The 15,936-nt window shown below is 47.2% G+C and overlaps 1 protein-coding gene across 3 annotated transcripts in view; it reads right to left on the bottom strand.

The window, feature by feature from the left end:
• The window catches only part of apbb1 (amyloid beta (A4) precursor protein-binding, family B, member 1 (Fe65)), a 112,019-nt gene that overhangs the window by 81,888 nt on the left and 14,195 nt on the right, over positions 1–15,936 (bottom strand). For all 3 annotated transcript variants that reach the window (XM_063054795.1, XM_063054796.1, XM_063054797.1), the window contains 2 exons: positions 14,993–15,707; positions 789–994 (listed from right to left, as the gene is read on the bottom strand). In XM_063054795.1, coding sequence (XP_062910865.1) covers positions 789–994; positions 14,993–15,707 — 921 coding nt within the window. The remainder of the gene's footprint in view (positions 1–788; positions 995–14,992; positions 15,708–15,936) is intronic.

Raw genomic sequence — 15,936 nt, 5'->3', positions numbered from 1 at the left:
TTCCGCCTGCACCATCTACTTAGTCACGCTTCAAGCTGTATGATTATCTCTCTTTGAAATTACCCTCTTTTATCTTAAAGGTATACTGTCTGGTTTCAGACTTTTCAATGCTGGAGGAAAAATACTGTCTGTCTACACTATCTATGCCTCTCATAGTCTTATAAACCTCTAAGAGATCTCCTCTCAGCCTCCCCTGCTCCAGAGAAAAACCCAAGTTTGTCCAACCTCTTATTATAGCACATGCCTTCTAAACCAGGCAAGAATCCTGGTAAACCTCTTCTGCACCCTTTCCAAAGCCTTCACATAATGAGACCTTCTTATGATGGGCCAACCTTTAATATAATGACCTCTGGTGCCTTACTGACCCACCTCTAAGGTCTGGTCACATACAAGCCGAACCAAGCAAGCACAGCCAAGCGTCTACAAGACCAGTAAACATAGGAACAGAATGAGACCATTCAGCCCATTGAGTCTGCTCACCATTCCATCATGTCTGATTTATTATCCCTTTTGACCCCATTCTCCTCCCCATAACCTTTGATGTCGACTAATCAAGAACCTATCAACCTCTGTATTTAATATATCCAATGACTTGGCAATGAATTCCACAGATTTACCACCCTCTGACTAAAGGAATTCCTCCTCAGGCCTGTTCTAAATGGACATCCATCTACACTGAGGCTGTGCTCTCTCATTCCTGGAGTAATTTTCATTAACCTCCTCCGGGCCCTCTGCAATCCCAGAGCATCCTTCGCAAGCGCATCAGGGCCAGAAACAGTGGTCCGTACCTGCGGCTCCTCCGAGGGGGTGGTGCACTGTGACATGGCAGACGGTTTTCGGGAACCATCTTGTTCGCCGATCAGAGCTGGTGGCTCCCACTGTGTGGTCCCTGTGGGAATGTGCCAGTAGTAGGTGCCTGACGTGTCGCGCACCCTCATCCAGCCCGCTGGCAAATCCGCATCCGTCTCGAACGAGTTCCGATTCCAAATGGGATCTGAAACACAGTGGGAATAGCCCGTCAGTGTGGCTCCCAGGAATACCGAGGAGTGGTAGTGATGACAGGTTGGTGATCAGGGCGAGCCTGATGTTCAAAGCTGTAGGTAAAATTTATTTTTAAATTTTTATTATTTATTTAGAGGTACAGCACGGAACAGGCCCTTCAAGCTGCACCATCCAGCAACACCCCCATTTAACCCCAAGACTAATCACAGGACAATTTACAACCCCCCCCATTTAACCCCAAGACTAATCACAGGACAATTTACAACCCCCCCATTTAACTCCATCCTAATCACAGGACAATTTACAACTCCCCCCATTTAACCCCAGACTAATCACAGGACAATTTACAACCCCCCCCCATTTAACCCCAAGACTAATCACAGGACAATTTACAACCCCCCCATTTAACCCCATCCTAATCACAGGACAATTTACAACCCCCCCCATTTAACCCCATCCTAATCACAGGACAATTTACAACCCCCCCCATTTAACCCCAAGACTAATCACAGGACAATTTACAACCCCCCCCATTTAACCCCAAGACTAATCACAGGACAATTTACAACCCCCCCATTTAACCCCAGACTAATCACAGGACAATTTACAACCCCCCCCATTTAACCCCAGACTAATCACAGGACAATTTACAACCCCCCCCCATTTAACCCCAGACTAATCACAGGACAATTTACAACAACCCCCCCATTTAACCCCAGACTAATCACAGGACAATTTACAACCCCCCCCCCATTTAACCCCAGACTAATCACAGGACAATTTACAAACCCCCCCCCATTTAACCCCAGACTAATCACAGGACAATTTACAACAACCCCCCCATTTAACCCCAGAGTAATCACAGGACAATTTACAACAACCCCCCCATTTAACCCCAGACTAATCACAGGACAATTTACAACACCCCCCCATTTAACCCCAGACTAATCACAGGACAATTTACAACCCCCTGCCCCCATTTAGCTCCAGAGGAATCACAGGACAATTTACAACAACCCCCCCCATTTAACCCCAGACTAATCACAGGACAATTTACAACAACCCCCCCATTTAACCCCAGCCTAATCACAGGACAATTTACAACAACCCCACCCCCATTTAACCCCAGACTAATCACAGGACAATTTACAACCCCCCCCATTTAACCCCAGACTAATCACAGGACAATTTACAACACCCCCCCATTTAACCCCAGACTAATCACAGGACAATTTACAACCTCCTGCCCCCATTTAGCTCCAGAGGAATCACAGGACAATTTACAACAACCCCCCCCATTTAACCCCAGACTAATCACAGGACAATTTACAACAACCCCCCCATTTAACCCCAGCCTAATCACAGGACAATTTACAACAACCCCACCCCCATTTAACCCCAGACTAATCACAGGACAATTTACAACCCCCCCCATTTAACCCCAGACTAATCACAGGACAATTTACAACCCCCCCATTTAACCCCATCCTAATCACAGGGCAATTTACAACCCCCCCCATTTAACCCCAAGACTAATCACAGGACAATTTACAACCCCCCCCATTTAACCCCAGACTAATCACAGGACAATTTACAACAACCCCCCCATTTAACCCCAGACTAATCACAGGACAATTTACAACAACCCCCCCATTTAACCCCAAGACTAATCACAGGACAATTTACAACCCCCCCATTTAACCCCAGACTAATCACAGGACAATTTACAACCCCCCCATTTAACCCCAGACTAATCACAGGACAATTTACAACCCCCCCCATTTAACACCAGACTAATCACAGGACAATTTACAACCCCCCCCCCATTTAACCCCAGACTAATCACAGGACAATTTAGAACAACCCCCCCATTTAACCCCAGACTAATCACAGGACAATTTACAACCCCCCCCATTTAACCCCAGACTAATCACAGGACAATTTACAAACCCCCCCCATTTAACCCCAGACTAATCACAGGACAATTTACAACAACCCCCCCATTTAACCCCAGACTAATCACAGGACAATTTACAACAACCCCCCCATTTAACCCCAGACTAATCACAGGACAATTTACAACACCCCCCCCATTTAACCCCAGACTAATCACAGGACAATTTACAACCCCCTGCCCCCATTTAGCCCCAGAGGAATCACAGGACAATTTACAACAACCCCCCCATTTAACCCCAGACTAATCACAGGACAATTTACAACAACCCCCCCATTTAACCCCAGCCTAATCACAGGACAATTTACAACAACCCCACCCCCATTTAACCCCAGACTAATCACAGGACAATTTACAACCCCCCCCATTTAACCCCAGACTAATCACAGGACAATTTACAATCCCCCCCATTTAACCCCAGACTAATCACAGGACAATTTACAAACCCCCCCCCCATTTAACCCCAGACTAATCACAGGACAATTTACAACAACCCCCCCATTTAACCCCAGACTAATCACAGGACAATTTATAACAACCCCCCCATTTAACCCCAGACTAATCACAGGACAATTTACAACACCCCCCTCATTTAACCCCAGAATAATCACAGGACAATTTACAACAACCCCCCCATTTAACCCCAGACTAATCACAGGACAATTTACAACAACCCCCCCATTTAACCCCAGCCTAATCACAGGACAATTTACAACAACCCCACCCCCATTTAACCCCAGACTAATCACAGGATAATTTACAACAACCCCCTGCCCCCATTTAGCCCCAGAGGAATCACAGGACAATTTACAACCCCCTCCCCCATTTAAACCCAGACTGATCACATGACAATTTACAACCCCCCCCATTTAACCCCAGGCTAATCACAGGACAATTTACAACAACTCCCCCCATTTAACCCCAGACTAATCACAGGACAATTTACAACAACCCCCCGCCCCCATTTAACCCCAGACTAATCACAGGACAATTTACAACAACCCCCCGCCCCCATTTAACCCCGGACTATTCACAGGATAATTTTCATCAACTCCCCCCCCATTTAACCCCAGACTAATCACAGGACAATTTACAACAACCCCCCGCCCCCATTTAGCCCCAGAGGAATCACAGGACAATTTACGACACCCCACCCCCCGCACTTAACCCCAGACTAATCACAGGACAATTTACAACCCCCCCATTTAACCCCAGACTAATCACAGGACAATTTACAAACCCCCCCCCCATTTAACCCCAGACTAATCACAGGAAAATTTACAAACCCCCCCCCCATTTAACCCCAGACTAATCACAGGACAATTTAGAACAACCCCCCCATTTAACCCCAGACTAATCACAGGACAATTTACAACCCCCCCCATTTAACCCCAGACTAATCACAGGACAATTTACAAACCCCCCCCATTTAACCCCAGACTAATCACAGGACAATTTACAACAACCCCCCCATTTAACCCCAGACTAATCACAGGACAATTTACAACAACCCCCCCATTTAACCCCAGACTAATCACAGGACAATTTACAACACCCCCCCCATTTAACCCCAGACTAATCACAGGACAATTTACAACCCCCTGCCCCCATTTAGCCCCAGAGGAATCACAGGACAATTTACAACAACCCCCCCATTTAACCCCAGACTAATCACAGGACAATTTACAACAACCCCCCCATTTAACCCCAGCCTAATCACAGGACAATTTACAACAACCCCACCCCCATTTAACCCCAGACTAATCACAGGACAATTTACAACCCCCCCCATTTAACCCCAGACTAATCACAGGACAATTTACAATCCCCCCCATTTAACCCCAGACTAATCACAGGACAATTTACAAACCCCCCCCCATTTAACCCCAGACTAATCACAGGACAATTTACAACAACCCCCCCATTTAACCCCAGACTAATCACAGGACAATTTATAACAACCCCCCCATTTAACCCCAGACTAATCACAGGACAATTTACAACACCCTCCTCATTTAACCCCAGAATAATCACAGGACAATTTACAACCCCCTGCCCCCATTTAGCCCCAGAGGAATCACAGGACAATTTACAACAACCCCCCCATTTAACCCCAGACTAATCACAGGACAATTTACAACAACCCCCCCATTTAACCCCAGCCTAATCACAGGACAATTTACAACAACCCCACCCCCATTTAACCCCAGACTAATCACAGGATAATTTACAACAACCCCCTGCCCCCATTTAGCCCCAGAGGAATCACAGGACAATTTACAACCCCCTCCCCCATTTAAACCCAGACTGATCACATGACAATTTACAACCCCCCCCATTTAACCCCAGGCTAATCACAGGACAATTTACAACAACTCCCCCCCATTTAACCCCAGACTAATCACAGGACAATTTACAACAACCCCCCGCCCCCATTTAACCCCAGACTAATCACAGGACAATTTACAACAACCCCCCGCCCCCATTTAACCCCGGACTAATCACAGGAAAATTTCCCACAACTCCCCCCCCATTTAACCCCAGACTAATCACAGGACAATTTACAACAACCCCCCGCCCCCATTTAGCCCCAGAGGAATCACAGGACAATTTACGACACCCCACCCCCCGCACTTAACCCCAGACTAATCACAGGACAATTTACAGCAACCCCCCCATTGAACCCCAGACTAATCACAAGGCAGTGTAGAAGGACCAATTAATCTACTGACAGGCAGGTCTTTGGACTGTGGGAGGAAACTGGAGCATTTGCAGGAAACACATGCATTTCTCAGAAAGGAACATACAAACTTGTTAAAGGAGGATATCGGAATTGAAATCTGAACTCCAATGACCTGAGCTGTACTAGCGTTACGCTACCGTGGCATCCTCGGCATGGTAGTTAAACAATTACTTTATCTATTTCATTCTGGAGAACAGCCAGAAACTAGACCTATGGAGTATGTAACAAGTTCTGAGAAGGTAGTGGTAGGAAAAGATTTCTAAAGATTCACTTTACTTCTGACATGTACATCAAAACATTGAAACATACAGTGAAGCTCGCCAATGACCAACACAGTCTGAGGTTGCGCTGGGGGCAGCTCACAGGTACCGCCATGTTTCCGGTGCCAACTAATCTAACTGGTTAGTGGGTGAACTGGTCACTGTAAACTGTCCTGTGATTAAGCTAGGGTTAAACGGCTGGGACGTTGGTCAGTGTGGCTCATTGGACCAGAAGGGCCTGTTTCACATTGTATCGCTAAATAAAATAAATAAATTAAAATAAAAAGAGCCTGCCCACAACTCACTAACCTTAACCTGTACATCTTTGGACTCTGGGAGGAAACAGGAGAACTCGGAAGAAACCCACAGTCATGGGGAGAATGTACAAACACCTGAGTCAGCGAGAGGGATTGAATGCAGGTCACTGGTGGTGTAAAGCCTTCTGTAAACCGCTGTGCTACTGTGCCGTCCAGCTAGATATTGGAAATGGAGAAAGTAGTGAGAAATCCCTGGGATGCAATGACCTGCGTCGCAGGCTAACGAAGCAGGACACGCTGGTTGATTAACAGAGAGAAAGTGGAGTGGGAGACGGAAGTGAGTGAAGTGCCATTGGAATGGTACCCAATCCGCAACAAGTGTTACTATATCCAAGTCTGTGAGCAGACAGAACAAGTTGGCAGTGTGGACTGTGGGTGTGCAGAGGGACATCAGGACTGACAGCAGGATCAAGCACAATTGGGAGGGCAATTTCGGGCAGGTACAATTGTAGGGTACCTTGGCCATCACCGCTGGAGTTTTCGAATGTTACAGTAGACCCCCTGTGGAACCCATTACTACAGACTGCTGTGGAAGTCAAGTCATTGGGCATATTTAAAGTGGACACTGATAGGTTGTTGATTGTTGGGGCATCAAAGGTTACAGGGAGAAGGCAGGAGAAGGGGGTTGAGAGGGATAACAAATCAGCCATGATGGAATGGCAGAGCAGACTCAGTGGACTGAATGTCCTAATTCTGCTCCCATGTCTTATGGTCTGAACATGCTGGTGAATCCCCTCTCCAGTATAATCTCGTCTTTCTCGTACTGCAGTGACCAGAACTGCTGACAAGATGCGCGGGGGGGGGGGAGATGGCGGCGCGACGGTAGCGCGCGCAGCCACTTCAGTGATGATATCTGTTATCTGTCAAGTAGGGGACCGTGCACAGTTCTGACTTGATGGAGGCAGACCTGAGAGCACGGAGGAACATCTGGAAAACCTCTGAAATGCCCGCTTCGCTGCCGCTGCTACTGTGTGGTAACCGGAATCTCCGGAGCAGAAGGCCTCGGAATCCTCAGCTTTACGTGTTTCAGCGGCCGGGGAGAGGTCGAAGGCGCTCAGCAGAGGATGGCACTCAGGAGGCTGGATCAGAGAGGCTGGTCGGAAGCTCGAAGTTTTCGGACGGATGGACTCAGTGTCGGCTGCTTCCAAGGCATCGGCAAGTTGACGGTGCCTGGAGGTTTATGGCAGGGAGTTTCTCCCTTTTGCCGCCTGCTATCGGGGACTCGGGAGAGTCGATCGACTCAGGACTTTGAGACTTTTTTTTTCACTGTGCCCATGGTCTGTTCTTCATCAAATTATGGTATCCTTTTGCACTGCTGTAACTATATGTTATAATTATGTGGCTCTGTCAGTGTTAGTCTTTGGTCTGTCCTGTATTCTGTGATATCACTCCGGTGAAACACTGTATCATTTCCTAATGCATGTATACATTTCTAAATGACAATAAAAGAGGACTGAGTGTTCTCATAATCCAATCTAATCTAATCTAAGCGTCATCTCTTTAATGATGCAGACTGAGCTCTTTGATAAACGAGACCCTGGGTCAGGACTATGCAGGGCAGATCAAAACAGTGGCTTATAACATGACATCTCAATTTCGATCAGAATTAGGTCTATTATCACTGACAGATGTCGTGAAATCTGTTGTTGAGTGGTAGCAGTACACTGCATGACATAAAAGTTATTATAACCACAATAAAAAATACATAGAAATCCATAAATTGTGAAAAGAGAGAGCAAAATTGTGAGGTAGAGTTCATGGGTTCATCGTCCATTCAGAAACATTGAGTTGTGCCTTCAAGCTCCTGTACCTGCTCCCTAACGGCAGCAAAGAAAAGCGGGCATGTCCTTCATTATGGATACTGCACACTGACCAGGGAACCCAGGACTGCCAAAAGTCTATTTCTTTCAAAAATAGTACGATCAGGTTTATCTGTTACATGTGCATCAAAGCATACAGTGAAATGCAGCATTTGAAATGGTCCAAGAATGCACTGGAGCAGCCTGCGAGCGTCACCATGCTTCTGGTACCATCATAGCATGAACACAACTCAATAACCCGAACCTGTATGTCTGTCCAGAGGAGGTTCATGAGAATGATTCCAGGAATTAAATGGTTAATGTACGAGGAGTGTTTGATGGCTCTGGGCCTGTACTCACTGGAGTTTAGAAGAATTGGGGTGGGGGGGGATCTCACGGAAACCTATTGAATATTAAAAAGCCTAGAGTGGATGTGCAGAGGATGTTTCCTATGGGGGGGGCAGGGGGAGTCTAGGATCAGAGCGCAGAGCCTCAGACTAGAGGGACATCCATTTAGAAAAGAGATGAATTTCTTTCGGCAGAGTGTGGTGAATCTGTGGAATTCATTGCCACGGTCAGCTTTCGAGGCTAAGTCATTGGATACATTTAAAGCAGAGGTTGATAGGTTCTTGATTAGTCAGGGAGTCAAAAGTTACGAGGAGAAGGCAGGATGTGGGGTTGAGAGGGTTAATAAATCAGCCGTAATGGAATGGCAAAACAGACTCGATGGGCTGATGGTTCCTGTGCCTTATGGTCTTTGGGATGTGCGAGGAATCCACTGTGGGAGTAGTACTGACGGTGGGTCGGAGGGTTGTAAATTGTATCACTATCTCCCTATACCACACCTGATCCACATCACACTGGCCTTGGGCCAACACAAGGACTCCCCTAACCAGGGAGCCGAGCAGAAGTTTACACTGGTCAGTTCCACAGTCAGGCTACAGTTTAGGGGGAATGTTTACCTGCCCTAACATTCACAGGGCCACTGATCCCCAGATTTGCAGCATTCACATACACTATCCATCACATACTTCCAAGGCAGGAAATGCATACTGTAGCTCAAATTTGTGTTAAACTTCCATTAACTAACAATGGCCAAAGGCCAAAGGTCAATCAGAGGCTGCCTTCACTTTTGTCACCAAATCTTTGCAGCAAAGGAGGATGGGAGTGCATAAGATGATAAAAGACATAGATCGAGTGGACAGTCAGAGACTTTTTCCCAGGGTGGAAAAGGCTAAAAAGAGGGGGCATAATTTAAAGTGATTGGAGGAAAGCATAGGGGGAGATGTCAGAGGTAGGTTCTTTCCACTCTGAGTGGTGGATATATGGAACACATTGCCAGGGTGGTGGTAGAGGCAGATATATTACGGACATTTAAGAGACTCTAAGAAAAATGAGGGATTATGTAGGAGGGATGGGCTAGATTGACATTGGAGTGGGTTAAAGGGCTGGCAGAACATTGTGGGCTGAAGGGTTTGTACTGTGCTGTACTGGTTCATGTTCTATGTAACTCAATTACAGATCACCAAACCGGAAAGTCATGCAGAACAATGTTTAACTTTGAGCTTCCAGAAGTTCTGGAGGGAAGCTCCCCATATTCCTATTAAACAATTCTGGTTGTGTGGAGCAGCGTCTGAGGTGTGGACATCTCAGTGACACAGCAGGTAGTACTGATAACTTACAGCACCAGAGACTCTGGATCGATACCGATCTTGGGCACTGTCTGTGTGGAGTTTGCACGTTCCCCCTGTAACCATATGGGTTTCCCCTGGGTAGTCTGGTTACTTCCCACATCTCAGAGATGGAATGAGCTTCTGCAAAATTATCCTTAGTGTGGGTAAGAGGCAAAATACATCAATGGGGAGTTGATTTAAAGATTAGATTTATTTGTCACATGTACACTGAAACACAGTGAAATGCATCGTTTATGTTAACAACCAACACAGTCTGAGGATGTGCTGGGGGCAGCTCACAAATATCACCATGCCCCCATGGCATGCCCAAGATTTACTAATCCTAACCCGTATGTCTTTGGACTGTGGGAGGAAACCAGAGCACCCGGAGGAAATCTACGCAGAAGGCACAAACTCTTTACAGACGACAGCGGGATTTGAACCCTGGGCACTGACTGCTGGTGCACGGAAGTATGACACTAACCACTATGTCACTGTGGTAAGGGCATGATACAGGGGTGGAGTGAAATAAAGGGAGAGGTATTCAGGCTAGTGGATTGTTCTGCTGGCCAAGTGTCAGAATAATTGTCCTTAGAGGTTTATACAATCATGGGGGGCACAGATGAGGTGGATGGTCACATTTTCCCCAGGGTAGGGGAGTCCAAAACTAGAGGGCATAGGTTTAAGGTGAGAGGGGAAATGCAGGAGATCTATAAGGGAGTTGAGGGATGGGCTATCACCCATAGAGTGTTGGTACATGGAACAAGCTGTCAGAGGTGGATACAACACTGGTGCTGGACACCACATTACCGGTGTTGTGCACTACATGCATTTTGAATGATAATTTTACTAACTTATCTGTGGTAATATCTTGTTTTATGAGCTGTGTGTGATACATGTTTTGTTGGTGCACCCCGGTCTGGAGGAATGTTGTTTCATTTGGTTGCTTGGACAGGTATATTAATAGGAAGGGCTTCCCAACCTGGGGTCCTGGAACCCCTCAATTAATGGTAAGGGTCTATAGCATTAAAAAAAGTTGGGAACTCCTGCTTTCAAGGGAAATAGGCCAAACACAGGCAAATGAGACTGGCTCAGGAAGGCAAGAGTCTGCATGGAGCAGAGGGGCCAGTTTTAGTGGTGTGTAGTCTTGAGCACACCTCTTGTATGAGATGATCTTGACTTCACAATCTAGCTCGTAATGATCTTGCACCTTATCGTTTACTGCAGGGATCCCCAACCTTTTTTGCACTGCGGACCAGTTTAATATTGACAATATTCTTGCGGACTGGCCAGCCGTTGGCGCGGCGGGGGGGGGGGTGGTGTTCAAGTAGGGTTAAACTCATCTCAACATGTCTTTTACAGTTAGGGTTGCCAACTTTCTCACTCCCAAATAAGGGACAAAAGTAGCAGTCAAATCCCGGAAACAAGAGGAATTCTGCAGATGCTGGAAATTCAAGCAACACACATCAAAGTTGCTGGTGAATGCAGCAGGCCAGGCAGCATCTCTAGGAAGGGGTACCGTTGACGCTTCAGGCCAAGACCCTTTGTCAGGACGAAGGGTCTTGGCCTGAAACGTCGACTGTACCTCTTCCTAGAGATGCTGCCTGGCCTGCTGCGTTCACCAGCAACTTTGAGGTAGTCAAATCCCAGGACACTTTACCCCAGGAAAGGCTACCATGACCACGAGCCTTGCGCGGGCACCTGTGTGCGCATGCGTGAGGTGCATGTGTGCGTACGTGCCGATTATTTCCCCACAAATCGGTTTGGCCTTCACCTTCCCGACTATATTGTACATACATTATTTCTACTTCATACAGGCTGTGTACTTATCATATCATTCCTGCTTTTACTATATGTTAGTACTACTTATTTTCAGTTTTATGTGTTATTTGGTATGATTTGTTAGGTTATTTTTTGGTCTTGGAACGCTCAAAAATTTTTCCCATATACATTAATGGTAATTGCTTCTTTGCTTTACGCCATTTTGGCTTACGAACGGTTTCATAGGAACGCTCTACTTTAGCAGGGGAAATACGGGACAAGGGCCGTCCCGTATGGGACAAACCAATTTAGCCCAATATACGGGATGTCCCAGCAAATACGGGACAGTTGGTAACTCTATGTTCAAGTTCAACAGTGCGTGACAGGGAATGAGGAAAGGTGCAGCTGACTCATATCGTCTCCTTGCGGCCCAGTAGCACATGCTTTGCAGCCCGCTGGTTGGGGACCGCTGGTTTACTGCACTGCACTTTCTCTGAGCTGTTACACCCTATTCCGCATCCTGATATTTATTTATTTATTTATTTAGAAATTCAGCGCAGAACAGGACTTTCAAGTCTAATCAGTAGGTACAGAGGAGATGTCAGGGGTAAGTTTTTTTACTCAAAGAGTGATGAGTACGTGGAATGTGCTGCCGGCAACGGTGGTGGAGGCGGATACAATAGGGTCTTTTAAGATACTCCCGGACAGGTACGTGGAGCTTAGAAAAATAGAGGGCTATGGGTAAGCCTAGTAATTTCTAATGTAGGGACATGTTCGGCACAACTTTGTGGCTATGTTTCTACGAGCCGCATCACCCAGCAACCCCCTGCTTTAACCCTAGCCTAATTTCAAGAAATTTACAAATATCAATTAATCTACCAACTGCTATGTCTTTGGACTATGATAGGAAACTGGAGCACCTAGAAGAAACCCATAAGCTCGCGGGAAGAACATATAAACTTCTTACAGATGGCGCTGGAATTGAACTCTGAAATCCGACAGCCAAGATGAAATAGCATTGTACTAACTGCTACCAGGATATCCATAGAACATAAGATATAGGAACAGAAGTAGGCCATTCAGCCCATCAAGTCTGCTCTGCCATTCAATCATGCTGATCCAATTCTTCCAGTCATCCCCACTCTCCTGCCTTCAGCCCATAACCCTCTGATGCCCTGGCTAATCAAGAACCTATCTACCTCTGCCTTAAGTATCCGTAACATGCTCTCCTCAGTGAACTGTGTAATGATTTGATCTGTATGAACAGTAGGCACAATAAGTTTTTCACTTACAATAATAAACCAATGCCACATACAACATAATGAAAATCCCTGGGTTAAAACCAGTGATCCAGGACATTTTAAAAAAAAATGAAACTGAAGGGTATCAGAGACCTCCAGTTTCAATAAACAATTCCAGGGTCACTGGTGTTTACCTGGAACACAATGACAGAGCAGAGAATGGGATGTCTCACTACACCGTGATGAGAAAGCACATTATCAGCCGGGAACGGAACAGCACCCCACACGGTGACAGTGAAGGATGCGGTTCGATCAACCGGGAACGGGGTGTCTCCCCACACAGTGATGATATAAGACATCGTTAGATTGACAGGGAATGGGGTGTCTCCCCACAGTGATGATACAGGAGATCGTTAGATCGACAGGGAATGGGGTGTCTCCCCACATAGTGATGATACAGGACATCGTTAGATCGACAGGGAATGGGGTGTCTTCCCACACACTGTTGATACAGGACATCGTTAGATCGACAGGGAATGGGGTGTCTTCCCACACACTGTTGATACAGGACATCGTTAGATCGACAGGGAATGGGGTGTCTCCCCACATAGTGATGATACAGGACATCGTTAGATCGACAGGGAATGGGGTGTCTCCCCACATAGTGATGATACAGGAGATCGTTAGATCGACAGGGAATGGGGTGTCTCCCCACACAGTGATGATACAGGAGATCGTTAGATCGACAGGGAATGGGGTGTCTCCCCACACAGTGATGATACAGGAGATCGTTAGATCGACAGGGAATGGGGTGTCTCCCCACACACTGTTGATACAGGAGATCGTTAGATCGACAGGGAATGGGGTGTTTGCTCACAGTGATGGTGAAGGACGCTGTTAAATCAACAGGCTGTGGCATGGTTACAGATATAGCCTATAAGATATTAAGACATAGGGGTAGAATTTGGCATTTTGCCCGTCAAGTCTGCTCCACCATTCCATCATGGCTGATTTATTATCCCTCTCAACCCCATTCTTCTGCCTTCTCTTATAACAGTTGATACCCTTACTAAGAACCTATCAATCTCTGCTTTAAATATACACAATGCCTTGGCCTCCACAGCCAACTGTAGCAATGAATTCCACAGATTCACCACCCTCGAGCTGAAGAAATTCTTCCTCATCTCTGTTCGAAACAGACATCTCTCTATTCTGAGTCTGTACCCTCTGGTCCTAGACCCTCCCACTATTGGAAACATCCTTTCCATGTTCACTCTGTCTAGAACTTTCGGTTTAAATGAGATCCTCCTTTATTTTTCTAAACCCCAGCGAGTAAATCGAGATCCATCAGTTGCTCATCATACATTAACCCTTTCATTCTAGAAATCATTCTCATGGACCTCCTTTCAACTCTCTCACTTCCCTATACAGAGTATGTGGAAATGGACAGGCAAGAAGATAGGTTTGTTTGCAAGAGGCTGTAGCAAGCTGCTGGGCTTCCCAGTCAGTCCTGTCCCAGGTGCAGGTGGGTGCCAGGAGGGGTGCAGGGTAACAGAACCACAAATTGAGGGATTAGATGAGGATTAAATGCAATCAAGCATAGTAGCATGACACTTTACAGTGGCAACTGTAAGACTGGGGTTCAATTCCCACTGCTGTCTGTAAGCAGTTTGTACATTCCCACATTCCGAAGTCGTACGGGGAAGGTTAGTAAGTTGTGGGCACGTTATGTTGGTGCCGAAAGCACGGTGACACCTGTGGGCTGCCCCCAGCACTGTGTCGCAAACGACACATTTTACTGTATGTCTGACGTACATGTGCCAATTAAAGCTAATATTTAAACAAAATTTCCATTGAGATTGGGTGAGACCAAAACTAGAGGTCATAGGTAAGGGTGAAAGGTGTAAATGTTTAAGGGGAGAGTGTGTTTAATGTTTAAGGGTAGTTCACTCAGAGGGTGGTGAGAACGTAGAACAAGCTACCGGTGTAAGTGGTGGATGCAGGCTCGATTTCAATATTTAAGAGGAATTTGGATAAGTAATTTGGAGAAATTTGGATGGGAGGGGTATGAAGACTTATGGTCCAGGTGTGGGTCAATGGGACTAGGCAGAATAACAGTTTGGCATGGGCGAGATGGTTCGAGTCCATTATTAGCTGGTTGTAGCTTCCGCAACCATTGCAGTTACCACGGCCACAACCTCCCTGGTTACTGTGCCCAGTACTGCCCCGAGCTGTTCCTTACCAATGTCGTCAGGTGAACTCCAGGACACACTGCCCTGGGACAGGCTGGTCCAGCTGGAGTCTTCGTCACTAGCGGCGGTATTCCTCATCCCGAAGAAGAGGCAGGATCCCTTCCTGTCGTCGGAGGGGCCCTCCAGGGGAAGGTCCAACCTACTGTGGCCAGCATCTGCTGCTGTTTGCTCCCCATTCGCAGTGATCTGTGCTCTCGCCTGCACCAGGCAGCTCTCAGCATCCCCTCGATGCCGGTAGAGGTGTGAGGATTGCTGAGTGTCCAGGTTCTGGGATGTGCCCTCCAGGGACAACTCTAGCCCCATGTAGTAACTGAGGAAACCGTTACTCCTGCTGGGGACAGGCTCAGCAACCTTGGCCGGAGATGGTGCCTGGTCCTTGCTCACCGCGTCCCCTTCTTCTCCTCCCTTGCTGGTGATGTTGCGGTTCTGGTCCTGTCTCTCGTGCTCTGCCGCCTTGCGCATCTGGTTCCGCCCGTCCTTCACCCACTTGGAGTTGGCGTCCGCAGCCAGCCCCATGGCGGCCTGCAGGTCCGTTGATGCGTAGACCTTGCGGCCCTTGGGTTGGCCGCAGCGTCTCAGGTCCGCATTGAGCAGCTCGTTGTGGGAGGACCGCAAGTCAAGGGTCAGCGAAGGAGCCATGCAGCCATTCACGTTGACCACGTCGGTCTGGTTTGCCATGGCGGCTGACGAGGTCCCTGGATCACTCTGCGGAACAGAGCAGAACATTAGGACGGTGTTGCAGAAGGCCGCTCACCCCGCTGATAACACGGCCTGCGATTTCCCAAAACTGAAGAGTATGGTATAGGAACAAGCCCCTAAACCCTCATGTCTGTACTGAGCATGACGGCAATTGTAGCTACACATCTCCCTGTACGATCCCCATCCCTCGCAGGAAACTGCAGAGAGATGGAGACACAGCTCAGCACGTCACAGG

The sequence above is a fragment of the Mobula hypostoma genome, chromosome 7, assembly GCF_963921235.1.
Source record: "Mobula hypostoma chromosome 7, sMobHyp1.1, whole genome shotgun sequence".
NCBI classification, from domain to species: Eukaryota; Metazoa; Chordata; class Chondrichthyes; order Myliobatiformes; family Myliobatidae; genus Mobula; species Mobula hypostoma.
This window is presented reverse-complemented; position numbering and strand designations above follow the sequence as displayed.